The sequence below is a fragment of the Phyllobates terribilis genome, unplaced genomic scaffold (assembly GCF_046119375.1).
Source record: "Phyllobates terribilis strain yellow unplaced genomic scaffold, ASM4611937v1 Scaffold_1__5_contigs__length_1240528914, whole genome shotgun sequence".
NCBI classification, from domain to species: Eukaryota; Metazoa; Chordata; class Amphibia; order Anura; family Dendrobatidae; genus Phyllobates; species Phyllobates terribilis.
Window position 1 is genome coordinate 321,012,393 of NW_027362761.1, and position 27,146 is coordinate 321,039,538.

The window sequence follows — 27,146 nt, forward strand, 5'->3', positions numbered from 1 at the left end:
AAACAGCAGAACTGTTGATATTAAAGCGTCCAGTGTTTGTCAAGATGTCTTCCTAAGGGGAATCTTTGGCCCTATCTCCATGTGTGTCTGTTGGAGGCCAGGGTGCACCACTAGTGTGAAACCAATTCAGGTTATTGCCTTTTGGATAAGATCAAGTGCAGTGATCTAGTGCTTGCTGTGCTTGGTCCTGGCCTAAGGTGCTCTGGGTATCCAGCCTCCTGGCCTTGGGGGATTGTCCTGTCTAAACGGATGGGGGTTCACCCCCTTGTAGATATAGGGAGGCGGATTAGTCTCAGAGCAACGAGGAGCGATCACCCACCTGGCACCTTGAAGGGGGAGTTGAAGGTTCTTTTTTGAAGAAGTTGGTGTTCAGTTGGGAAGATGGAGGAAATTCCGAGATACATGAGAACGAGGAATGCAGTACGTTTTAGTGTGGTAGAAGAAGTGAAAGCAGTGAAGAACTTTTGTGACCAAGGAACTTATTTTGGGACTCTTGAGTTTGGAGAAGAAATGGATATTATCGGTTATGGACTACCCAAGGCGTGGGTCTTATGATGTTACTTTTTGCAGTGAAGATTTTTATTTACGTTTTTTGGCGTTATGGAGAGAGAAGAAGAAGGATTCAAGGTTGGTGGGGGTGAGGCTAATTTCTCACTTTGAAGAAAATCGGAAAGTGTTGGTGGTGAAAATGTATTCGCCATACATGAAGGAGGAGGATCTGGAGAAGTTTTGCGGAAATGTTGAAAGTAAAAGTAAAGCGATGAATTCGCATCGGTTTTGGATTGGAAAGTGGAAGTTTGACTGCAAGATGAAGGACATGAGTGGAAATTGGATTTTACTTCCTGCCAGGTTTAAGATTGGTAGTGAGATGGGGGACCTCTTTTTTTTTTCGGGGATGGGGTCTTTTTGTTGCAAATGCAAGCAGTATGGACATGAAGCTGGAGGATGTGAGCAAGTGGTATGTACCAAGTATTTGAGTGATGGACATACATTCTCAGACTGTGAGAAAAAGAAGACTTAATTTATGTGGTAAAGAGGATCATTTATTCAAGGATTGTACGGTAAGGAAGAAAAATGAAGAGGAAAGAGTGGTAAGACCGAAAATCAAGAGGGTGGTGTCTAATTAAAAAAATACGCAGATTTACACTTCCTCATTGAATAACATTGGTTGAAGTGCAATTCGATTTTTTATCGTATTGCACTTGTTCCGAGTTAGACACCAGTGTGAGTGAACCCTAAAACTTTCTCTGGTCCCAGTACACTTTTTCCTTGTCAGATCAATCAGGCGATTGTTCTGCAGGACATCTCAGTTTCTGCACACTGGTATCTGTTAGCAAGGCTGTCTGGAAGCTCTGATTTTCAGTCTGCAGATCACGGCCTGTTGAGAGAGGGAGGGGGGGGGGGATTTCTCTGCTCCAAAGTCCAGGCTACACTGACCATAGACACAACAGTGCTGACTCCTCTAACTATGGTTACAAACATGGTTTTTCCTGAAATGATATCAGTAGAGGTCACATCTCTGGATGCATCAAGGTTACCGCTGCCCCCGTATCTCTGAAGCCAACAGTAACTTTATTGCCCACAGTAACAAACTGAAAGTTATTCATCACCAATGCCAGCCACAAATAAGACAAAAAGTGCGGATCCAGATCGCTTTGTGGTTGTAATGGGGTTTTTCTCCCTATTACGACAAGCGACATTAACATGTCCCACCCCGTTACAAGTATAGTATTATTATTTATTATAGTGCCATTTATTCCATGGCGCTTTACATGTGAAAAAGGGGTATACATAGCAGAATCACTTACAATAATCTTGAACAAAACGAGTCAGCGACTGGTACAGGAGGAGCGAGGACCCTGTCTGCGAGGGCTCACAATCTACAAGGTATTGGCGTATATCAACAAAATAATGTCTGGACCAAGAGTCCCCAGAGAAAGTACAATGCCCTGATGATCGGCTGGCAGATGGAGAGGGGTCCCCAACTGGCTTACCTGCCTTCCAGCTGGGGTGAGGTTGTCCTTCCTGACCAAGGCCTTTTTTATTGTGTCATAGTCCCAATCTAGCTCTGATGGAAGGTCAGCAAAAATTTAAAAGGCATTGCCTGTTAACTCAGGCATTAAACACTGTGCCCCTGACCATGGAGTACATGTTATTGTCTGCAGAATTTTTCGAAACCCCAAAGCCCATTGGTACTGTAGAATAAGCTGTACGCGCATACTGGCATCACATCTGCAAGAAGTTTGTATGTTCTCCCCGTGTTTGCGTGGGTTTCCTCCAACACTCCAAAGACATGCTGATAGGGAATTTAGATTGTGAGCCCCACTGGGGACAGCCATGATGATAATGTATGTAAAGCGCTGCAGAATATGTTGGCGCTATATAAAAATAAAGATTATTATCACATGCTCCTAGATGGTGTAAGGCCATTCACAAAGAAAATGCAATGTTTTCCTCAGAACTGGTGATGCTGGTACTCCAGGAAAAGTTATTCCTGGGACAAAGTTTATCACTTGGCCTTTCCGAGTTGGTTTTCTTCTTTGTCTAGGTGCCACTGTACACTGCTCCGAGTCCTGCTGTATCAATGCACCAATCAGCAGATCCTTTAACCTCTGTGAGCAGAGAGGAATTGAGACAGCAGACAAATTTTATCAGATTCATTGCTCTGTTTATTGGTACAAGGCTGCCATATTGGTGAGCAGCCTGTGCCAAATAAAAGCTAGAAAAGAAAATCAGGGAAGTGGAAACTGTTTGGAAGTAGGTCTTACAAGTAAGCACCCAGATGGCCTTTGTAGAGCTGGTGTACTCCTCACAAGGATACTGCCAGTCCTGCAGTGCAGGGAATAATTGCTTAAACTATGCACCAACAATGCTCAGTCTATCTGGCACTCAACCTCTGTTATAGGCTTCAACATGAGCAGAAATCACAACCCAGACACACAACACGCTGCCACCACTCAAACACATGGGGTTAGGAGTCCCCAAAATATATGCTGCTTAAGGAAAAAAAAATACAGTGCTTACAAGAAAAGGTATATAGAGAAAAATAAAGTGACACATAAGCAACAGTTATTAAAAAAAGAACTGAGAAATAAATACCTAAATGTTTTTATCTAAAGTTATTGTTTCCTTGAAGGTAGAAGAACCCCCCCTCCCTTTTCTTATTAAGGGCTTTTCAATGGGCCCTTAACTGCCATGTTGTTGTACCATCCGAACGATGGTCTTCCGATTGATGGCCTAATATGTGGGCCCAAAATGATGGATCTACATTCTTTATTAGGGGTCTATACATACATCCTTAACACCTCATTGTGGGTGTATGTACAGTACGGACCAAAAGTTTGGACACACCTCATTTAAAGATTTTTCTGTATTTTCATGACTTTGAAAATTGTACATTCACACTGGAGGCATCAAAACTATGAATTAACACATGTGGAATTATATACTTAACAAAAATGTGTGAAACAACTGAAAATATGTCTTATATTCTAGGTTCTTCAAAGTAGCCACCTTTTGCTTTGATGACTGCTTTGCACACTCTTGGCATTCTCTTGATGAGCTTCAAGAGGTAGTCACCGGAAATGGTCTTCCAACAATCTTGAAGGAGTTCCCAGAGATGCTTAGCACTTGTTGGCTCTTTTGCCTTCACTCTGCGGTCCAGCTCACCCCAAACCATCTCGATTGGGTTCAGGTCTGGTGACTGTGGAGGACAGGTCATCTGGCGTAGCACCCCATCACTCTCCTTCTTGGTCAAATAGCCCTTACACAGGTGTGTTTGGGGTGATTGTCCTGTTGAAAAATAAATTATGGTCCAACTAAACGTAAACCGGATGGAATAGCATGCCTTTGCAAGATGCTGTGGTAGCCATGCTGGTTCAGTATGCCTTAAATTTTGAATAAATCCCCAACAGTGTCACCAGCAAAGCACCCCCACACCATCACACCTCCTCCTCCATGCTTCACGGTGGGAACCAGGCATGTAGAGTCTATCCGTTCACCTTTTCTGCGTCGCACAAAGACACGATGGTTGGAACCAAAGATCTCAAATTTGGACTCATCAGACCAAAGCACAGATTTCCACTTGTCTAATGTCCATTCCTTGTGTTCTTTAGCCCAAACAAGTCTCTTCTGCTTGTTGCCTGTCCTTAGCAGTGGTTTCCTAGCAGCTATTTTACCTTGAAGGCCTGCTGCACAAAGTCTCCTCTTAACAGTTGTTGAAGAGATGTCTGCTGCTAGAACTCTGTGTGGCATTGACCTGGTCTCTAATCTGAGCTGTCTTTAACCTGCGATTTCTGAGGCTAGTGACTCGGATAAACTTATCCTCAGAAGCAGCGGTGACTCTTGGTCTTCCTTTCCTGGTCCTCATGTGAGTCAGTTTCTTTGTAGCGCTTGATGGTTTTTGCAACTGCACTTGGGGACACTTTCAAAGTTTGCCCAATTTTTCGCACTGACGGACCTTCATTTCTTAAAGTAATGATAGCCACTCGTTTTTCTTTACTTAGCTGCTTTTTTCTTGCTATAATACAAATTCTAACAGTCTATTCAGTAGGACTATCAGCTGTGTATCCACCAGACTTCTGCACAACACAACTGATGGTCCCAACCCCATTTATAAGGCAAGAAATCCTACTTATTAAACCGGACAGGGCACACCTGTGAAGTGAAAACCATATCCGGTGACTACCTCTTGAAGCTCATCAAGAGAATGCCAAGAGTGTGCAAAGCAAACAGAATATAAGACATATTTTCAGTTGTTTCACACTTTTTTGTTAAGTATATAATTCCACATGTGTTAATTCATAGTTTTGATTCCTTCAGTCATGAAAATTCAGAAAAATCTTTAAATGAGAAGGTGTGTCCAAACTTTTGGTCTGTACTGTATATAGATTGTATAATGTTTTTAATATTTTTTATATTTTCCCCTTGATACCTAGCACACAAGTGTCTAAGTTGTACTCTCTTTATATTCAGCAAACCGTGGCCATTATATATTACTTATCTATTTATAGGTTTGATTAACCATCTTTTATTCTATTTATCTTTGGCATTACCTCTTTACTATTATGTTTGTCCCCTTTAAGCGCTTTGAGCTGGAATGCCTTGATTGGTTCACGCATGCGCTCTTTATCCGGGTTTTTGTGCCTCAAGCTGGAATGCATGAACCGGTTTGCACATGCGCCCACTAGCTGGCTTTTTTCGGACCGCATCCTCCCGCCGATGACGTTATGTGCGCTGTGGGGCGCACAGGTCACTTCCAGTCGCGCTAAACCACCGCTGTTCTATGATCCGCGACCAAATGACGCATACAATTATCGTACTCCAGCGGTTACGGTGCAAACATGCGCAGAGGCAGGATGGAGACAAGGTAGCCACTATCTATAAGGCACTATTTTTTCTTTAGAGGGCGTATGTTTGTGTGTATGAGTTTAATAGCCCTGGATATTTAAACCTGGGCTATTAGTGGCACATTGCAGCCAACCATCCTGCAACATGCATCCGGAATAATCTCCTGCATAACTGTTCCTATCAGCCTCCTGATGAACCTGTAATTGGGGAAACGCGTCGAGGTGCTTGCGTGATCAGAGATAAGTTTTATCAATATACTCTGTGCTTATTTTGCTTTATTGTCTAGATATGATCTATGTTAGGAAAACCACTGTTATTAGAATAGGCAGTCACCTTTTTCTGCTTTAGCTCACAATCAGGGCTTTGCAGGGAGTCAGGGACAGCTGCTGTGGAGCAGGGGTGGCAAAAAATAAATAAATAAAAAAAAAAATAAAAAAAATAATCAATCCTAGGGTGCCAACCCCCACGTCAGGCAGGATCTTTGAAGGGCTTATTAGGGTGATTATAAGTCCGCCCTTCATGATGATAATACTCTTTTGGGGAAGTGTTATATAGCATTCAGGCTAAGTGCCCACGATGCAGAAATGCTCCGGATTTTTCCTGAGCGTTTCCGCATCTCCCTGCAGAAAAAACGCATGAGGATTTTACATGCGTTTTTCCTGCCAGGGACAAGCGTAAGTGAAGCGTTTTTTTCACATGCATTTCCGCATGCAGGTTATAAAGCACTTTCCAAGTGATGCTAAAATCGCTTGGAAAGTGCTTGACAACTCGGTCACACTATATAAATCCATGCAACCGGCATGGATTTATATAGTGTGACCGTAAAAGAATGGTAAAAAATAAATATACTTACCTTCAGATGGCCCCCGGTGTCCTTATCCGATGCGTCCGGTCTCCCCGTTGTCTAAAAGGACCTTCCATGACGTCATTTAGTCACATGACTAGATGATGTCATGGCAGGTCCTTTTAGACCATCGCGAGCTGCCGGGAAGCCAGGATGGATCGCTATGAAGACCGGGGGCCATCAGAAGGCAAGCATAATGTATACATTTTATTTTTATTTTTTTATTTTTTTTTTTTACAGGTACTATGGTACCCGGGTCTGGAGGAGAGTCTCCTCTTCTCCAAACCCAGGTACCACCCGCGCATTGAACCACATGATATCCACATGTGCACATGTAGTGATGCGGATATTATGCGATTCAATGGCGGCAAAAATGCCACGATTATGCAAAATAATTGGTAGTGCTGCGGATTTTTCCACAATGATAATCCGTAGCGGAAATTTGCACAGCATGTGGATTATCATTGGGGAACATAGCAGAACTTCTACCATGCATTTTCCAAGCGGAAACGCTTAAAAAACGCATAGTGGGCACACAGCCTCATAGTTGGCTATAGTCTATTTTTAAACACATGGGTATTGGTGTTTAAGGACCAAAATAAAATAATTGTTTTAAGGGATTTATGTGTTCACTTTAATTGCATTCCTTTGAATTTATCATTTGTTACTTTCAAGAATTGAGAAATAAATACCTAAATGTTTTCATCTAAAGTTATTGTTTCTTTGAAGGTAGAAGAAAGGGTTTATGGATGACATCCAGCTCAAGCTGACCCCCACATGCGAACCCTTTAATATGTAGCCCATCTATTATATGTCAGGTCATAAGCTCAAGTTTCCAGGAAGGCTTAGATTGTATTATTGCAAGTCTAACTGGACCGTGGGCTAATTAGGGGCCCGAACACATTGCATATTAAATACCTTGTTTCTTAAAAAAGGGTGAAGCCAGCACATGTTGTGCATGCATTTCTCCTTGAAAGCCTGAGAAATATGGGTTGTTCAAGACATTGTTCAGAAGAACAGCGTACTTTGATTAAAAAGTTGATTGATTGGAGAGGGTAAAACGTATTAAGAAGTGCAGACAATGATAGGCTATTCAGCTAAAATGATTTCCAATGCTTTAAAATGGAAAGCAAAACCAGAGAGACGTGGAAGAAAAAAGGAAGACTACCATTCGAATGAATAGAATAGCCAGAATGGCAAAGGCTCAGCCAATGATCAGCTCCAGGATGATTAAAAACAGTCTCAAGTTACCTGTGAGTACTGTGACAGTTAGAAGACACCTGTGTGAAGCTAATCTCTTAGCAAGAAGTCCCCACAAAGTCCCATTGCTAAAAAAAAAAAACTAAAACACATTTACTGCAGTGGATACAATTTTCAAAAGAACACATCAACTGGCCTAAAGAGAAATGGAGAAACATTGCGGACTGATGAAAGTAAAATTGTTCTTTTTGGATCCAAGGGTCGAAGACAGTTCGGCAGACGACCCCCAAACTTTGCATTCAAGCACAGTACATTCTGAAGACCGTGAGGCATGGTGGTGCAAGCATCATTATATGAGCATGTTTCTCTTACTATGGTGCCAGACCTATTTACCGCCTACCAGGGATCATGGACCACTTTGCATATATTAAAATACTCAAAGCGGTCATGTTGCCTTACACTGAAGATGATATGTGCTTGAAATGGGTGTTTCGACTAGACAACAACCCAGTAAACGAGCAAAATCTTGGTTCCAGTCCAACAAAATTGAGGTTATGGAGTGGCCAGCCCAATCCCTGGACCTTAAGCCGATAGAACACTTGTAGGGGGACATCAAAAATGCCAAAAAAATTGTGGGATGTAGTCTAAGCATCCTGGGCTGGAATATGAGCTGATTAGGTGCCAGAAGTTGGTTGACTCTATGCAACATGGATGTGAAGAAGTTCTAATATTTAGTTGTATACCCACAGTTTAGGTTAGTGATTCACAGGAATGCAAAATCCTCAAAAAAAAAAAAAAAAAAAAGTACATATTGTGAGTTTGTAAAGACAAGTGCAGACACTGTTTTTGTTTTTTTTTGTTTTTTTTTTTAAAGAACAGCCCAATGTTCATTTTTTTGTTATTTTCTGTAAAGTAGTTAAAAATTATTTACATTTCTCTTCAGGTTTTGAATTAGAAAAACAGTATACAATGTTCCCAATGCATGGAAATAAAAACTAGTATAAAGATTTTGTGCTCAACTCATGTTTTTGAACACACTGCTGTTTTGAACACTATTGTATCTGGCATCGCAATATCCATAAAAGTCCAATCTATCAAAATATAAAAGCAACCTAAAAAGGAAATATCGTAAATTAGTAATAAATACATATGCAAAGTGGGTGACACATTTTTGCATTTTTATTAAACCAGCACATTTTTCTTTTTAAGAGAACCAAAAAAATATTTGAAAATTTAGACAAATAGCTGAAAATACATACTGAATCAGGCAGTCAGTTGGCACTAAGGTATAAATGCACAAAATTATAACTTTTGATGGGGAAAAAAAAAAAAAAGTCACTACACATCAACTAGATGCATTAGATGGAAATACTTTTTCCAGTTAAAATTATGGCAGACTACGATCCAGTAACAGAATAATCTGACTCCTCATTTTCTAGAAAAGCAGCAAGTAATACTTAAAATGCATTTCACGCAGATTGTGCATCTGGAAGAATAATGGTATTCCCGTCAAGCACAGGCTTTCAGTGGCTACCAGTAAAGCCTGAAATATAAGAAATATACATTTACCACTTTCACCCCATTAAAATAAAAAAAGTGTACTTTTCATTTCTTATTTTTTTCTGAGGTTTTCTGTAAACTTTTCCTTAGCCGTGTGCTTCACTTTTGTAACATGGAACATTTATTACACTCAGATGACACGCATTTAAATGGCTGTATTGTTAGACTGTATTAAAGGGGTTGTCCAAGCATACATTTGACATCAGGAATGGCGTGACAACTGTATATTGGGCGAGATAGTTGCACATCAAGTACCATGAATACATCTTATTCTAATGCAACTTGTGCATGACACCTGCCAGGAATGAAATAATTTTTGTTTCTTTACTGTGGAAGAGTATATACAACCACATGTGTATCCTTTTCATCCAATAGGAACAATGTCAATTTTGGGAGAGTACATGAAGGAAGGTTATAGAAATAAGCTAGTAATACTTACAATGAAAGGAACACTATGATCGGCCATTAGAATGTGCTTTTGGAATCATTGTGCAAGATTTGGATCAACTGTTTTGTCAAGCTATCTAAGTGCATAATGAAAAAAACAATATACTTCGACAAAAAGTGACTTTGCTACATATACATGTAACAAAAGAACCCGATTTAAACATAGTAATCTTGCAATTTTGACAATGGCCACTAGGGTCATTTTCGACTTCTACTTCCTGCCTTGGCTGATAAGGAGCCTTGCAGAAAACTCCCCCTGAATGGTCAGCATTAGGCACAGTTCGTTGTCACATGAACCTATAGTCTCATCTGACAGAATCGGGGCGATTATGCAAATCACACTCTGATCAGAGTGATCCGGATTCGCTCAGATGAGAAGAAAATGTAGGAAAAAAAAACACACACGTCTTCATCTTTTCCATTTGGTCAGTCCATGGAAATCAGACTGCACTCTGTGATTACATCAGACTCATTCACATGCATAACAGAGTGAGATCCAAATATTGGATCAAACTCAGGCATGCAGCGATTTTTCCCCTTGTTCCGATGAAACAAATCTGACATGTGCATGGCCCCATAACATAACTCGGATCTGGATGCAATCTGAGGTTTTGCTTTCTGCACCTGCCCTTATAATGACAGATGAAGCTTCAATACACATCTGATAACATCGGATCCATCGATCACGATAGGTGATGTAAAAGATGAACAGGCTTCCCTTCCAAAAGCTCAGGCCAGAGTACATTCATTGTGACTAACTTCCATCTCTTTCCAGAAACAAAGTTAGTGTGAAAATTGCAAGATTAATTTATTTATTTATTTAATTTTAAACTGATGTGGGGAGGGATGGGGAACAAAAACAAAAAAACAAACACTGCCAAGTTTAAATAAAAAAAAAAAAACAACCTCAAATGCAATTTAAAACAATAGGTACATTTTCTGATGATGGCTTCCCTTTAAGAAACACTGCCCTAAACTGACTAATGTATGTTTGGGCATGTGAGTAAAAACACTACAAGACAAAAGTAGTGCAAATTATTTTTTTGACTGAAAGGTATTTTAAATCATTTAAACAAAAATCAGTAAAATATTGCATCATCATTTTAATATGACTCTCATACAGAAAGGAGATTCTTTAAACATTGACTGAAAGTTCTGTGTGTTATAAAAAGACATGGGCATTTGCCCACTCATCTTCAGGATACAAAAATGAAAGCCTAGTTTTAAAGTTATGGTACTTTCAGATGCTCTGAAGTTTGGCAATCACTGCCCCACAACGGATCATGATTTCAAGTTCTCATTAGTATTGCACAGGTAAGAGCCTGATGCCTTGATAATAATTTCATCACCTTTGCAATACTAAGGAAATCCTGAAAACATATGTTAGGGGCTGTAAGGACTGGAGTTTGGGAAACACTCGTTAGGCCTGTTTCACACACAAATCACAATTTGAGTTCACACCACAAAGTCTGGAATGGCCACATGCATCATGACCCATACACAACAGCAAATAATGGCCAGAGGATGTTAGAAGTGTGAAACCAGCCTTTCTACATGACTGTCAAAAATATGTTACCTAGCAGTACACTGGCACGATCTCACCATCTTTCAGAATGCATGTTGTGTATTTTACATATCTACGGACTTTATCATGCAAATTTGAAAACAATGAACAGCCTTTTAGGCAATGAAAAAAAGCCCTTTAAAAAGGGGAGAATTACTTAGATTGTATTAGGAAAACTTTCAGTGTTTTTTTGCAAACTAAGACTGCAACATTTTCTGTATACGGTTAACTTTTTATTTTGTTTTATTGCCTAGAAATGAGAAATTGTAAAAGAAATTGAACCCAAACCTGTTATCAATATTAGTTCTTCCATGTTCAATATTAAACCAATAGCTTAAAAACACTTTTTAGCCTGTTAAAGCAATTAAATGGAATAAATATTCAAATACAACATAGGAATTAAAAACATAGAAAGGCCACTAAAACCATAGAACTGTATGAAGTCTGCTCTTGACATGAAGTAGAAGTGTGGGGCTTAAAACATTGCATTAGTGCAAGAATTTGGGATAAAGGCTCCAGTGGGGTTAACTTTGGAGAGCCCTACACACGTCAGACCCTACCAGTTATTGCCGAGTGCTAGATGACTAAGTATATAAAACCATATTATTACAGATGTACTGCCAATGAAATTCACTGGCAAAATTTCCTGACTGTGACTACTACAGTTTGTTTGCTCAATTTTATTTAAAATATCGAAGGTTCACAAAAAGGGTTCAGACACCGTGATCTAGATCTTCCATCTTCTACAGTGGAAAAGATAGTTGGCGTGCAAAACCTTAAGCAAGCATTGCCACAGAACACTCTTTTATACAGTTACACATGCGACTGTCAGTGTCCATTTCTTGATACAGCAAATTGTATCAGCCATATTGGACAGCTCTTCACTCTGAGCTGGCCATGGCAGAAGGTAAGAAACATTTTCAAAGGCTTGAGTGGTCAGAAAAATGCCGTAACCGTAGAAGTTGTATGTGACTGGCATACGCTGGGCTATACCTCCCTGGGCTGCAATAATCAGGCGTGTTCATGTATTTGCCTGGGCTCCCCAAAATGGGACTGCTCCTTCCAGGAGTGGAAAAACCACTACCCCCAGGGGAGTTGCCACCAAAAACATGAGATCGGTTTCTTCCAGTCATAACTGCTGGGCTTGGCCAACTAGAAAACAAAATAGATAGTTCAGAGAAAAGAAAAAAAAAAAAAAAAAAAAAACCACAAAGCCAACAGTTATTTTCATGATCACAAAACTTTTATATTGCATGCCAATACCTTTGTCGTTCTGTATTTGAGTAATACAATACTGATTTCATCCATTTGGAGATACTGGGGAATTTCTGTGCATCAATTTTCACATTTTGTACAGCTGATAGCACATCATTATCTAACTTGGTTGGCTCTTTCCTAAAAAAAAAAAAATTAAAGTGTTATCCAAGACAGAACTGAACCCATTCTAAGATGGTAGTAAAAAGCCAGATAATACGGCTTTATGTGAACTATCACAATCTTTAATATGTAACCTTACAAAGGCCCTAAAACCAGCTATAATTTTTTAAAGTTGCTTCGCCAGATTTCTTTTGCAAGGCACTGTGTAATGATGTGCTGGAGGTTTTCAGATGGCATTTAGGGGGCACAAAATCTGCAGCATATATAGAGTAAAAGGCAAAGTAGATAAAAAAAAAAAAATTGAATGAGATTTTGTTAAACCTAATTTGTGAACACACCACGCTTGGGATATCCCGCTAAGGTTTAATCGCTTATATTATAAAAAGGAAAAAAAACAACAACACTTTAAAAGGATGTATATTGCAAATACACATTTAACATGCGCAGAACATGGCTTTGAAAGGATATGGACACATTCGGGGGCAATATTTATTTTTAAATGGGCTGCCCACTTTTAAGACAAACCCTTCTCATTCCCCACGTTTGGCCCCGTCGGACGTATAAGTAATCAAGAGGCAGTGGGATAGAGATAGATATCTATATATAGATATCAGGAGAAAATGGATCACGGTAGAGTTCAGGAGAAAAGAATGTAAGAGTGATCGACCTACGGGTGAGTCTATAAGCTGACTGGCGGTAGTTTAATAGCCCATTTAGACAAGCTGCACAGGCTGTGCACATAGACAGTCATTGGTCTCTGTAGAATATGTCCTATTCACACAGCACATGAGCTGCTGAAAGAGGCTTAAAAACCATTTCACCCAATTTAAAAATAATAAAAAAAAAATAATGGACTTTTTGCCCATTTATCAGGTGATTGGCAGCCTGTTTACACTGGTCGAAAAATAAGCTTCCATTGGAATGTTTGCTTCCTGATAATCGTCCAGTGTAAATGCCCACTAAGGTATCAAGTGAGTTCATGAACCCGTCCTGTATTAACAGACAGTTTGGAAGTGATCATACACAGTTTGTCTGGATCCCATTAAAATATACATTGGCAGCTTTACATTGATTACAACATATTAGCTTTCTCAGTGTTGAGAGTCTACACTAACAGTCGTAATTCACTACAATATATGGTGTAAGGCTCTGCACACTATGTTGGAAAGATTTCCAGAGTAGGTGCTCAAAATGAGGGCTCCAATGTATACTAAAGTAAATCCATACAGTGAAAAAATCTGAGTGACCCCTATTGGTATAAAAAAAAAAAAAAAATTATGCTAAGGGGTTTTGGGCTAATTCAAAGCAATGTGTATTCTACTGTACTTTATGATATAGCAGATTTAAAAAAGAAAGAAGTCTGTATAATTCTGGAAACTGGTATGATGGAGGTACAAGGGACACTTTTTGGTATCAGTCATCCTTTTTAAACTGTGATTGTACCATAGAGTTGCAGAGGTTAAAATAAAAATCAGATGACAGTCACCATTCTCAGGTCCAGCACTGCCTCTCTGGTGTTGCTCTTAGAGCTAGATGGGGTAAGGCAACCTTATGCCACAAGATTTAAAAAAGAAGGTCAATCCTATTAATATAACCAAATTTAAACCACAAATAAAAATCAAGCTATGTTTGTTCATCACTACCGACTCCCCCTTGATTAATGGTAGCACTGACTGCTGGATGAAGGATCACAGTCACTACACATACTGTATACATACCCAAGAAGGAACAGAAACCCATTAGTTTGGTGTATAGTTGGAGTTTTCATAACAAGTAGTTGGCTGAAAGACTCTGAAAGAGCATTGGATAAGGATGGTTCAGCGTTAGTCTCTGGGGAAGGAGGGTGGTCCAGGTGGCTAGAGCTAGAAAAAGGTTTAGCCAATTTCATTAACTCAGATTTTGTCCTTGTTACAGGGCCAGGGGAGTCGAATTCTACGTGATCATCAGAAACGGTCATCTGACTTAGTCTTTGTGACATTGCACACTCGTTTGATGGAGATTTCTCATTACTGGCTTCCTTTAGCTCATGGAAGGACATTTTTTCAAACTCAGTCATGAGATTGGATACAGGTGATAGCAATGCCTCTGGCAAACTCTGCTGCTGTCGACGTTCTCCAGGAAGGATTCTCTCGTTATCTACTGGACTGCAGTAGTTGCGCTTTGGCCCTTCATTGAGGCCACTGCTTTGCAGGGGTGTTGCATCCATGATGCACTCAGGGATTGTGATTGTCTCCGTAGAATTCAATGAATGGCTATTCTTCAAGGCCGCATTCTGGCGGTTTTTTATCTCTTCCAGACTCATATCGTCTTCATCTTCTAAAAATGCTCCAACAGAAACAGAGTTGCAAATTTTTTTCCCTTTTCCTGCAAAGAAAATGAATTTATAGTCATCTTGAACCAATTTCTACAAAGTCAATTAATTACATAAAAAATGCTATATTCTTGATTGAAATTATAATATGATCAGCGTATCAAGCCAAAGAATAGTTACCTGCTGGGGATGGAGTCTTGTACTTGTTGCAAATCTCATGATCATGATCCAGCTGCATTTGCTCACTTGTTTCCTTTTTACCAAGATATTCCTCGAGCTTTCCCAAGCCATCCAAGGAAGAAAGATCAACATAACAACCAAGAAATTCCCAATATTCCACCCACGGGATATCCAGCTCATGAGCAAGCTCTCTAGTAGGGATAAGAAACATTGGTGGACAAAATAAGATTAGGGTGCAGTCTCTAAATTAAAACCAAATCTATGTACAAGAAGGATAAAAAAAAAAAAAAAGGGCTGTGAACTTTACCTTCCAACTCTTTCCTCGCCTCTCTCTGGATCAGTTTTCCGGACATTATGAAAAAGTCCAGCCCTATTCCGAGGTGGAGTTTTCCAAATCCTTCTAAAGTCCTCAGCCTAAAACATAATTTTTTTTAAATTAGATACTAGACCTCCCAAAAAAGAGATAAGGGAGGGGTAGGAGATAGATAATATGTGCACCATCGGTATTGAATCCATTAAAACATATTTCACAGAAATGTATGCGGTTTTAATATTTTTAAATAGGGTCCTCCTGGGTCTCCTGCCACAGCGTTTCATTGAATTCAAATGTTGACGGATAATTAGCGCTGACACTAATGCAGCCCCGAGTCTGCAGGACAGCTTGAATTTCTTTGAAACTTGTTTGGGCCTGCTTATGCACCATCTGGACTATCCTGCGTTGCAACTTTTCATAGATTTTTCTATGCCTCCACTTCCAGGGAGATTAGCTACCGTGCCATAGGTTGTAAACTTCTTGATTATGTTGCGCACTGTGGACAAAAGGAACATCAAGATCTGGAGATGGACTTGAGAACCAACGTTGTTGAACAATATCAACAATCTCAAGGTTACAAATCCTCAGACCGCTCTCTTCTCCTTTGTTCTCCATGCTTAGTGTGGCACACTGCAAAGATTGAGTCAACTCCTCCCCTTTTTATCTGGTTTCAGGTGTGACTTACATATTGCCTGTTACTTGCAACAGGCGAGTTTGAACGAGCATCACATGCTTGAAACAAAGTTGTTTACTTCCAATTTTGGAAAGGTGCCAACAATTCTGTCTAGCCCATTGTTGGGGTTGTGCGAAGTTGTGTCAAATTTGCCTTTTTTTACTATTTTTTTTGTGTTATACACATTTATTTCCTTTGTGTGCATTGAAACCTGTGTGTGTAATTGCAATAATTTTTTTGTGAGAAATAAATCATTTTATGGGACAATTTCAAGGGTGTCAACAACTTTCAGCCATGACTATGTTGCATTTCCTGGCTTAAAAGAAACCAAACCTTTCACTGTGGCACAAAGTATTTGGCACAAACGGCATATCTGTGGAAAATTTTTCACGCTTCAATACATTTGTACAGAATGGATTTTGCAAACACATCAGGTCAAAATAATTACTACACTCCTTGATAAATGGTGATTTTTTTTTTTTTTTAATTAACTAGAACCTCTGAAAATGATGGCCAGTGTGGTGCAAATCAACAAATTAGGCCTCTAGTGTGCATAGTGCTCTTTCACTCCTGAGCTTTGTCAGAAGTTAAAAAACAAACAAAACAAACAAATTAACACCACAGGATTAGGACCAAACGTGAGGTATTTCTAAAAGCAGGAAACACCACACAATTATGAAATACTATATGCTTGGCTACAAGTGCCATGCACATTTGGTGCTAATTTGGGGGATTCGAAAACATTGGCTGACTTGCTGAGGGACCAAGATGAAAAAACTAAAACGAAAAAAAAACCAAAACAAAATGTTACCTCATATTGGTAACTTCAAACGTCAAGGCATTTATAAAAAGGGCTGTAGTGAGTGTTTTGACTCCAAAGTGTATTCCAGTAATTAGAGGAGTTTTCCACGCTTGAGTTAAATATCTGCAGTCACTGTTCTTGCACAGTCAGGATGCACCTCAACTGCCAGATCGAGAGGGCAATCACATGTCAACTAGCTTCACATCCGCTTCTCTCATTCATGGGTACGTTATTAATTTTATGAATTTTTTTTTAAACTTCGTCCCACTATGGGATTTTCACTTTTTGCAGGCTGATCGCTTATAAAAAGTATAGCAATGCTATGCTTTACAAGCTGTCAGTGCTGCACTGACAGACAAACTTGCTATACCATGCTCTGAACATGGTGTAGCAAGCTTGCTAGCTTTGGTGACACTGTTGTCGTCATGACAACATCGGGTCACCATGGCAACAATGGGGCGCCTGCGATGACATCACGGGTGCAGTGATTGGAGGGCAGAGGGGGCCCTCAATATCGATTGGAGCATTTAAGGTGTTAAAGTGTCGAGAGATATGCGGGCACTGAGTGCCGGGTGTCAATATCAGCTGACACCCGGTGGCGATCGCGCACACACAGCCTCTGAGCGCAAAACCGCCTGGACATATATCCATGCGTCCAAGGTCATTAAGTACCAGCCAACCTGGACATACTGATTTGTCCAAGGTCGTAAAGTGGTTAAAAGTATACCAGCAATTTTTATTGTTTCATCAAAATCATTTTCATGTACACTGCTCAAAAAAATAAAGGGAACACAGAATATAACTCCAAGTAAATCAAACTTCTGTGAAAACAAAACTGTCCACTTAGGAAGCACCACTGATTGACAATCAATTTCACATGCTGTTGTGCAAATGGAATAGACAATAGATGGAAATTATTGGCAATTATCAAGACACACTGCCATGTGCTCTCAGACGCCGATGTGAGCGGCCGGCACATGCACTCCTCTCCACGCCAGGACTGTGTGCGTGGAGAGGAGCGAATATGCACTCTTTAGTAGCGTGAACTGTCCGCAGGAGCTGCGGCTCAGCGCTCCTCTGTGCCCGCTACTAAAGAGAATGAATATTCATTCTTTTCCACGCCCATGGGAGTGGAGAAGAGGGCATATTCATTTCCCTTTAGCAGCGGGCACACGTGGTAGCTGCAGGAAGAACAGCAGGAGCAGTGCCAGAACCCTGCAAATGTGTGATCAAACTGTCAGAAAAAGACTCCATGAGGGTGGTATGAGGACCAGACGTCCACAAATGGGTGTTGTGCTTACATCCCAACACCATGGAGGGCGATTGGCAGATTCGACATTGGCGCCCTGTGCGCTTCATGGATGACAGCAGGTGCACATTGAGCACAAGACAGATGAGAGTCTGGAGAAGCCGTGGAGAACGTTCTGCTGCCTGCAACATCCTCCAGCATGACCGGTTTGGCAGTGAGTCAGTAATGGTGTGGGGAAGCATTTCTTTGGAGGGCCACATAGCCCTCCATGTGCTAGCCAAAGGGGTAGTCCCCTTGAAAAAGGTTCTTACCGAAACGTGCGTCGGGGTGACGCCTACAGCGGTTCATTAGGTGGCCAAGTGACTATCCAGGTACATATAATTGGCATTGCTCAAAAATATATCAATATGGTGTATGTTCTTTAATAGCTATAATTTGTTAGAACTCTGGATGTCATAGTTAGATTTAAATTGATTGTGAGGATAAAATATTTACATTTTATGGATAAAGTTACATACAATTGGACATATATATTGGTGGTAGAACTAATTGCCTCCTTTCATTCATCTACATTATATATAGGCTCACCAATTGTGGCCGCTGTGTCACATGGTTTTTATGGTGCTATTTTTATTCAATAGTTTTGGTCTCCAGCATCGTGTTCCCATGATGTGACTCGTTTGTGTATAGATATTAATTTTTGTAATGTGGCATTTATATTTTCAATAAAGATATATTTTTAGTATTTGCATGAACTTGAGTGCCCATTTTTTCTCTGCCTAGCAGGGACTTCCCATTCCATAGAGTATGTGTCATGTTCTCTTGCTTTGATATACTTACCACTGTACGACATGCAAGCAGCATCCAGTCATATGAATTGCACATATCTCTAGAGATATCCCAGGATCACGTCTTCTCGGGACGCAACTCTTGCCATTAACATATTCATTAGCAGTGACGCGATCCGCATCACTGATATAACTTAACCAGACACGCCCAATCGTGACACACGCTGTGTCATTCCCTTCAGCCAGACAAGCTCCATGATGAAGCATCACTTGATATCCGCTCACTCCAACAAGCCCCTAGGCGACGCGATACAAATATCCATAGTGATGGCCCCAGGTTACGCCGCCTCTATGGCACGACTTGTCTTTGCATAATCTCCTTTTTTATGACAATTTCTTTGTATAGGTACATTCCACATCCCATCATACAAATAACATACTAATATATAGAGATCATCATATTAAACACGAGTTGACTCAGCCCTTTTACCTACTTCTGGGAAAACACTATTTAAATACACACAATGGAGTACTACCACCTTACCAAACATAGCTGCCATTTCATTCTAAGCAGATAAGCTTCTTTATCCCTTTTGCCAGCAGCATTGGTGTTTATCCTGGTGACGGTCTATTCCTCTTCACTGGCGAGTCTTTCTCCATTCGCTGACGAGGTTGTAGGTTTATAGTCCCCTCTTATGTTATTACCCCTTCTTTGTATTTTCTTTAAATGCTTATTTTCCTTAAGTGTGCTGGGAGTCCTCATTTTATTTTCCTTCTATATTTCTCCTCTCAGTGCACTAGATGTATCCTGATTGTGCCCTATACTAAACATGAACTTTAAAAGATCCGCTACATAAAGGTTTTTTTTTTTATTTTAAATATATATTTATATTGTGGATTTCATGTTTTGACACACTTTTATAAATTTCTGTCTTATAGTCACTAAATGTGAACAAGTCTTGGGATAAGCTGAAACGTCATGCATTATTGAAAATTCACAGCTTTCCATTATTAAAGACAGTTATCTACATTATTTTTTTGAATTTTTCAAATAAAAATATACAACTGATGCAAACAATTTCTGCGAAACGTGTCAATACCCCATATGTGGCTGTATAGTACTGCTTAGCCATACGGTGAGACTCGGAAGTGAAGGAGCGCTATTCGACTCTTTGAGAACAAATTTTCGTAGAATAGTTTGCAGACTCCACATACAGAGCCCCTAAGTGCCAGAAGAGCAGAATTCCCCTTCAAGTGACCCCATTGGAGATTACACCCCTCTGGGAATTTATCTACAGGTGTAGTGATTATTTTGACTCCATCTGTGATGCCAGAAACAAGCAGCAGTGAATGTTAAGAGAAGAAATAGTCCAGCTTCACAAGTAGATTCTTCTTTATTTAAATGAAATCCATACACAGGACATGGAAAGTCATGATGACAGGTGAATTTGCGTTAGTATAATGCTTGCATCAATGCGTTTCAGGTGAACACACCCTTAATCACATGTTCACTTGAAACGCGTTGATGCGAGAGTTATACTAACGCAAATTCACCTGTTATTACTTTCCATGTCCTGTGTATGGATTTAATTTAAATAAAAGAAGAATCTACTTGTGAAGCAGGACTATTCCTTCGCTCATCACTCATTTGGGCTAAAGCAGAGCCGTTGTCTGAGCTCCAAGTGGATGGAGTTATCAATGGTGAGCTGGAATCTACATTATTTAGCAGTGTATACTGCTCAGTGAAAATTGCAAATTTGCCACTGTAGTGCCCATACACTGTAATGCCTAGCCTGTGCTTCTGAAGACATGGACCCCATAAATTAAGCGGGCTCTCATCGCTACAGAAATGCCAAATGTGGATGCTAACTGCGGTTTAGGCACACTGAGGCGACAAGCCATAGCTCTTTTCCTGAGCCTTGCTACCAATAAAGTGGAAGCCCCCGATATTTCCATTCACGGATAATGCACCTGAGTGGAGACTTTCTTTTTTGTGGATCGATTTGAAGCTTTTACTGGGAAACATTTACATAACATTTGGGATCACATTTATCCTGTGTTCTATGCTGAGAACTTACATTGGGGTTTCCATCTGAAGTTCCGAATGACACGATTCAGATGAAACCCTCGAGGGATCTATTGCTATGAGGCAGCAGTTTCAGTCTGGCCTCTCATCAGCAGTGTCCTTTTCAGAGGTGCACAAAACTGTGCTGGACCACGCTTTTATGCACACTTTAAAAGACCGACACCGCAGGATCACAGGTCAGCCGGCGTCCACAGTGCCTCCATCTGCCTCATTATAGGGAATATTCCACTAAAGTTCTGTCTGAATCACGTATTTCAGAGATTTACATGGAAACAACAGTGTAAACGCTCTGTGTAGAGTGCAGAATAAATGTGTGTGAGCCTTACTCCGATCTTGGGGAGGCAGAAAGAACCAATTCTTGACCTGCTGTGGATTTGTTCAAATTATATTTCATACAGTTCCTTCGTGCGGTATAAGTGATTAGACGACTTTATTCTTCGGGTCGGTGTCATTACAGCAATACTAGATTTATATTTTTTTAGATTTGCCTGCTGTCACACACTAAAAGATGCTCTCTTTGGCAAAAGAAAGTTTTGCATCGCCATATTTTGAGCGCTGTAATTTTTCTATATTTTTTTGCTAACAGTCATGTTAAGGCTTGTTTTTTTTGCGGGACAAGTTGACTTTTTTGGTGCATTTTCAGGCACAGCTTTAAAAACAAACAAACAAACAAACAAACAAACAAACAAACAAACAAACAAACAAACAAACAAACAAACAAACAAACAAACACGTGGCTTTTGCACTGCAGGGCATTAGATCTGTGCATCATACACAGACAGGAGGCGTATCAGCTCCTGCTCTGAGCAGGAGCTTACAGACCACCGTACCTGGGTGACCCCGAGGCCACCTTTCGCCCCGTGATAACTATGGAGACCATCGGCACAACGCAATCGCATTGTACTGATCAGAGCAGAGAGGGAACTCCCTCCCTCTGATATGCCGATCGACATCGCTGGTCACTACTGACAGTGGTATCAGAGGGGTTAAATGTCTGAAATTGGCGCTAGCACAGATAATGGGCGTTGCTGCAGGGTGTCAGCTTTCATATAGAGCTCACACTGGCTTTTGAGGGAGACCGCGCAATTGTCACACTGTACATGTATGGCGGTTGCGGGAACGCACCTCCTGCAGTGCCATACATGTACAGTGGATGTTGTGAAGGGGTTAATACTAAAACCGATTCCATTGCTTTAGTCTCACCTTGGAAGGGCTCATGGGTCCTGCAAATGCTTTAACAGCTAGCAATGGATCTTTTGGGCTGCCACAGTACCGTGGTTGAGAAAGAATATCAGGCTGCTCAGGTGACCACGGTATACCAATTACAGGAAATGAAGAGTTATCCTCAGCACGCAGCAAAGGGACATAAAAATGGCCTGGTAAAGAGAACAGAAATAATTTTTGATTGTGAAGTGCAGATCCATGCAAGCTATATTAGCAAATGAGTTTAGAATTCAGAGATTTCTTCAATTGGTTATCACAAGTAATAGCAAATTCATATGTTCTACAAGTACATTGTACCTGCATCACAAAAAGTTAGTAATCTAATACATTGGAAAACCCCATTAGTTTCATAAAACAAGAAACAAAGAGCAAACTGTTCTTTACTCAAACTGCCCAGGTCTAGCAGCAAGTCTAAACTGCTGCTCTCAGTCACTGTCAGTCTGCAGCGTTGACATCAGGCTGAAAAAGTTGCAGCCAGTCAGTGAGCTCAGCGGCTCGTGCAGTCAACTCTGGCAGAGTCGCTGAGCTCAGTTACTGGCTGCTGTGCTGTCAAAGTGATGTCAGCACTGCAGAGAATAACAGACACTGGGAGCAGCAGTGGAGACTCAGGACTGGACCCAGGGAGGGAGAGAAAGAAAACAAAGCTGTGCTTTAAACTGCAGCCAAGGGAATGAATGAATGAATGAATGAATGAATGAATGAATGAATGAATTTAAAAAATAAAAAATAGGGGACTTTTCATGTGAACCACTTTTAAACCTGCAGATATAGGGTTAATCTGCAGGTTAATAACATTAAAATATTGCCCTGGTCAACTTACTGAAAGCGCAGCTACCGGAACTAAAGATCCTAGTTACTTAACGGTAACGGGATTTTACAGAGACCATGACAGCACCACCTGAGAGAGGGTATCCGCCCACCAAGGACAGGAACCTACTGAATAAAAAGGCGGTACCTCTCTTAAGCATCAGTTTTTGTTTCAGAGCATGAGGGGACCTCCAAAAAATAGGTTAGTACACAACTACCACCAAAACATTTCTTTATAAAAACACAAAAGTGATATAGGGCAGGGAATTAATAGGGTGCTGTCATGGGTTCTGTAAAATCCAGTTACCGGTAAGGAACTAGAATCTTTTCCCCTTCTCCCATGACAGCACCACCTGAGAGATCAGACACCAGAGGGAGGGATCACCGCTTGCGACACCTTCCTCCCAAAGGACAGATCAGTAGAAGAGGAAAGGTCAAGACGGTAATGCTTGTAGAATGTAGAGGGGGATGACCAAGTTGCCGCCTTACATGATGTCAGTGGGCACATCTGCCTTCTCAGCCAAGGAAGCAGCTACAGCCCTGGTGGAGTGGGCCTTCAGGTTCTCTGGAATTGGCAGATTGCTAGAAGAGTACGCTAAACCAATGGTGTCCCTGACCCACCTAGCTATGGTCCCCCTTGTAACCTTAAAGCCCTTTCCTAGCCCCCAGAAATGACATGAATAAGGCGTCACTTTCCCTCCAGGCCTTTGTCACCTCCAAATACTGGACTAATACCCTCTTTACATCTAAAGTGTGAAGCCTTTGTTCCCCAGAATCTCTAGGATCAGGATAGAAGGAAGGGAGAGTAATTACTTGTGTCCTATGGAATTTGGAGGCTACTTTTGGAAGATAGGCCGGGTCTGGTCTTAAGGTTACTCTATCCATACACACTTGAGTGAACGGATGGTTTACCGACATAGTGTGCAGATCACTAACCCTACAACTGATGTTAGAGCTACCAGCATGGCTGTTTCCAAGCTGAGAATATTCTCCGAAACCTTCTCTAAGGGCTCAAAGGGAGGCTTGGTTAGCGCCTCTAGAACCAGATTAAGGTCCCAAGGAGGCATCCTTGGAGTAGGAATGGGTCTAGATCTACTGCAAGCTTTAAGGAATCTGATGATCTACCTATTTGCTGCCAAGTCGCAATTATATAGTGCCCCCAGAGCTGATACTTGTACCTTAAGGGTACTGGTGGCTAACCCCATGCTTAAGCCCTTCTGAAGGAATTCCAGGATGGCCCCAATAGGAACCCTCCCTTTGGCGGACTGACCAGAGGTAGACAGAAAATTTAGCCCAGGTTCTGCCATAGATCCTAGTAGTCACCGGCTTCCTACTCGCCAGTAGAGTAGCAACTAGACCTGGAGAAAACCCCTCCTGTGTTAGTAGTGACCTTTCAAAATCCAGGCCCGATCTTTGGGGATGGAAGACTGGACCCTGCCTGAGGAGATCTGGGGTGTCCGGAAGGACCCATGGTTCCGCTTGGGACATGCTCTTCATCCAAGTGGACCATGGTCTCTTGGGCCAAAACAGGGCGATCAATATAACCCTCGTCTATTCCGCAGGATAGTAGGAATCAGCAATAGAGGGGGAAAGGCATAGGCCAGGGTAAAGTTCCAGGGAATTTGCAGCGCGTCCACCGCAAAAGGCTTCTCCTTTGGATTCAGGGAGCAAAAGATTTTGGTTTTCCAATTGCGTTTGTTTGCAAATAGATCTATCTGAGGTTGTCTCCATCGGCCGACAATCTGCTGGATTCAATTCCCATTCCACTTGTTTCAAGATGTGCAGACTTAGAAAATCGGCTCTTACATTCTCTTCTTATATGCAGAGCCGAGAGTGTGAATAGATGACTCTCCGCAAAATGATCGGATCTGTCACTAACATCAGAGGAAGGGATCTTGTTCCCCCCTGACGATTGATATAGGCGACTGTCGTTCGGTTGTCCGACATTATCCGGATGTGTTGACCCCAAAGAAGAGAATTGAACTTTACTACCGCGTTTCTGACTGCCAACAGCTCCCTCATGTTGAGGAGAGACCCGTCTCGCTGTCTGACCAGAGGCACTGTATTGAGTGATCTCTCAGGTGAGCCCCCCAGCCTTTTTGCGCTTGCGTCTGTCGTATCTGACACCTGGAAAGACCAAGGAACCCCCAGAGATGGATGAATCTGGTAAATCTACCAATCAAGCGAGTTGATTACCAAACTTGAAAGTGATATTCTTCCATCCCGGTGACCTCTGAGCAGTCTGTCTGCTGTCAGGATCTCCTGCTGTAGACGTCTGGAATGGAACTGGGCCCACAGTACTGCTGGGAAACAAGAGGTCATCGTACCCAATAGAGGCATTGCATTTCTCAGGGTCATGGATGGATTGCGGATTATGCGTGAGATGAGAGAACTGGTCTTCAATTTCTTGTCCTCTGGCAGAAGACAAGTCTGGTTTTCGGAGTCTAAAATGAGACCCAAAAAGGACTGAACCTTTTTTGGTTCTAGTATCGATTTTTCTAAATTTAAAATCCATCCCAGGCCATTTAGACTGGCCATGACTTCCGCCAGAGCCAGTGCACAGAGTTGTTTTGATCGGCCCACCACTAAAAAATCGTCCAGGTAAGGGATGACTAGGATATCCTTCTCCCTTAGATGTGCTGTGACTTCCAGGATAATCTTTGTGAAAACCCTTGGAGCCATGGAAATGCCAAAGGGAAGAGCTGCAAACTGAAAATGCTTTATGTGCTTGCTGAGCTGTACAGCTACCCTCAGAAACTGTTGGTGTGCAGGAAACACTGGGACGTGGTAGTAAGCGTCCTTCAAATAGAGGACGCACATGTAACACTCTGGAAACAACATCTTTATGGCTGATTTTTATCGACTCCATCTTGAATGGCCTGTAAATTAAATGGTCGTTCAGCTTCAAGTGAAAATGGTTCTGAAGGAGCCATCCGGTTTCTTTATTAGTAAGAGAGTTGAGTAAAACCCTCTCCCTTGCTCGGGTACTGGTGTTTCTACTAGAACCCCCTTCACAACCAGAGCGAGTACTTCCTGCTGCAGGGCCATCTGTTCTCTTAGGCCTCTGGGGGCTGAAATCCTGACGGTGTCTCTGGGAATGGTTTTGAACTCCAACTTCAGCCCCCTCCCGATTATCCCTAAAATCCAGGCGCTGGACGAGATCTTTTGCCAGGCGGGAAGGAAGTGGGACAACCTTCCTCCTACCTGGGGAGGTCCGTCACTTAGGGCCTTTTTTTATTCTCGGATGATGGACCCTCGAACATGAAGCCTCTGTTATTCGGCTTCCTGTCTCTCCAACTACTTTTGTCTCTGGAAAATTTGCTCCGATTATATTTCCTCTTCCGAAAGGAGCTCTTATATCGGGGAACAGATACAGTAGGAAACCCATGTTTCTTGTCCACGGCCTTATCCAGGATGTCATCTAAGGCCTTTCCGAAAATAAAGTCTCCTTCACATGGGATTGAGCAGAGTTTTGATTTTGACTGCACATCCCCTGGCCAACTCTTGAGCCATAACGCCCTAGGGGCTGCATTGGAAAGGTTTGCCGACCTGGCAGCCAGCCTAACTGAATCTGCTAATGCATCCGCAAGGAATGCAGCTGCCCCCTGCATAAGAGGAAGACCTGACAGAATTTTATCTCTAGGGACATTCCCTTTGATCTGGTCCTATAACTGCTGTAGCCAGATCATCATAGACCTGGCGGTGCAGGTGGCCGCAACTGCTGGTTTCAGAGCCCCTGCTGAGGACTCCCAGGCCTGTTTTAGAAAAAATTCCGCCTTTTTATTGAGCGGATCTTTGAGGGCCCCTAAATCCTCAAAAGGCAGTGTGGATCTTTGACTTCGAGATGGCCACATCAATTTTAGGGGTTGTCCCACTTAGCTGCGTCTTCCTCCTCAAAAGGGTATCTCCGCTTAGAAGAAGGCAGCTGGCATTTCCTCTGTTTCTTTCCACTCCCCATCTATAAGAGTCTTGATCCTCTCGTTAACTGGGAATGTGTGTCTCTTCTTCTGATCTAAGCCCCCGAACATGACATCCTGAACTGTTCTGGGAGCCTTGGCATCGGCAATACCCATAGTTACTCTAATAGCCTTGACTAATCTTTCAGTATTGTTAACCGAAAAACATGGCCTACCCCCTCCATCATCATCCGAAGACTCTGATGAAGACGAGAGGTCAGAGGGGGAAGGAGATTCCCTCGCGATACAGGACTCTGAGTCCGAGGTAACCCGTTTCTGCTTCCTCCTCTTACGCGAGGTCAAGTTCTTTAAAAGAATCCCTGACCTCCGTCTGGATTAAGGTTTTTAAATCCATAGAAAAGCTAGGGGACTCCTCTGCTATAGTTTTTTGGATACAATCAGAGCAAAGGTTCTTA

General features: G+C 41.6%; 1 protein-coding gene across 2 annotated transcripts in view; it reads right to left on the bottom strand.

Moving 5' to 3' along the window:
• Positions 1-8,713: 8,713 nt before the first annotated feature.
• ANKLE2 (ankyrin repeat and LEM domain containing 2) overlaps positions 8,714-27,146 on the bottom strand; it is a 56,056-nt gene continuing 37,623 nt past the window's right edge. For both annotated transcript variants that reach the window (XM_073675853.1, XM_073675843.1), the window contains exons 8-13: positions 21,947-22,119; positions 15,140-15,246; positions 14,833-15,023; positions 14,060-14,705; positions 12,228-12,359; positions 8,714-12,116 (exon numbers count right to left, since the gene is read on the bottom strand). In XM_073675853.1, the coding sequence (XP_073531954.1) occupies positions 11,885-12,116; positions 12,228-12,359; positions 14,060-14,705; positions 14,833-15,023; positions 15,140-15,246; positions 21,947-22,119 (1,481 nt within the window). In that variant the 3' untranslated portion in view covers positions 8,714-11,884. The remainder of the gene's footprint in view (positions 12,117-12,227; positions 12,360-14,059; positions 14,706-14,832; positions 15,024-15,139; positions 15,247-21,946; positions 22,120-27,146) is intronic.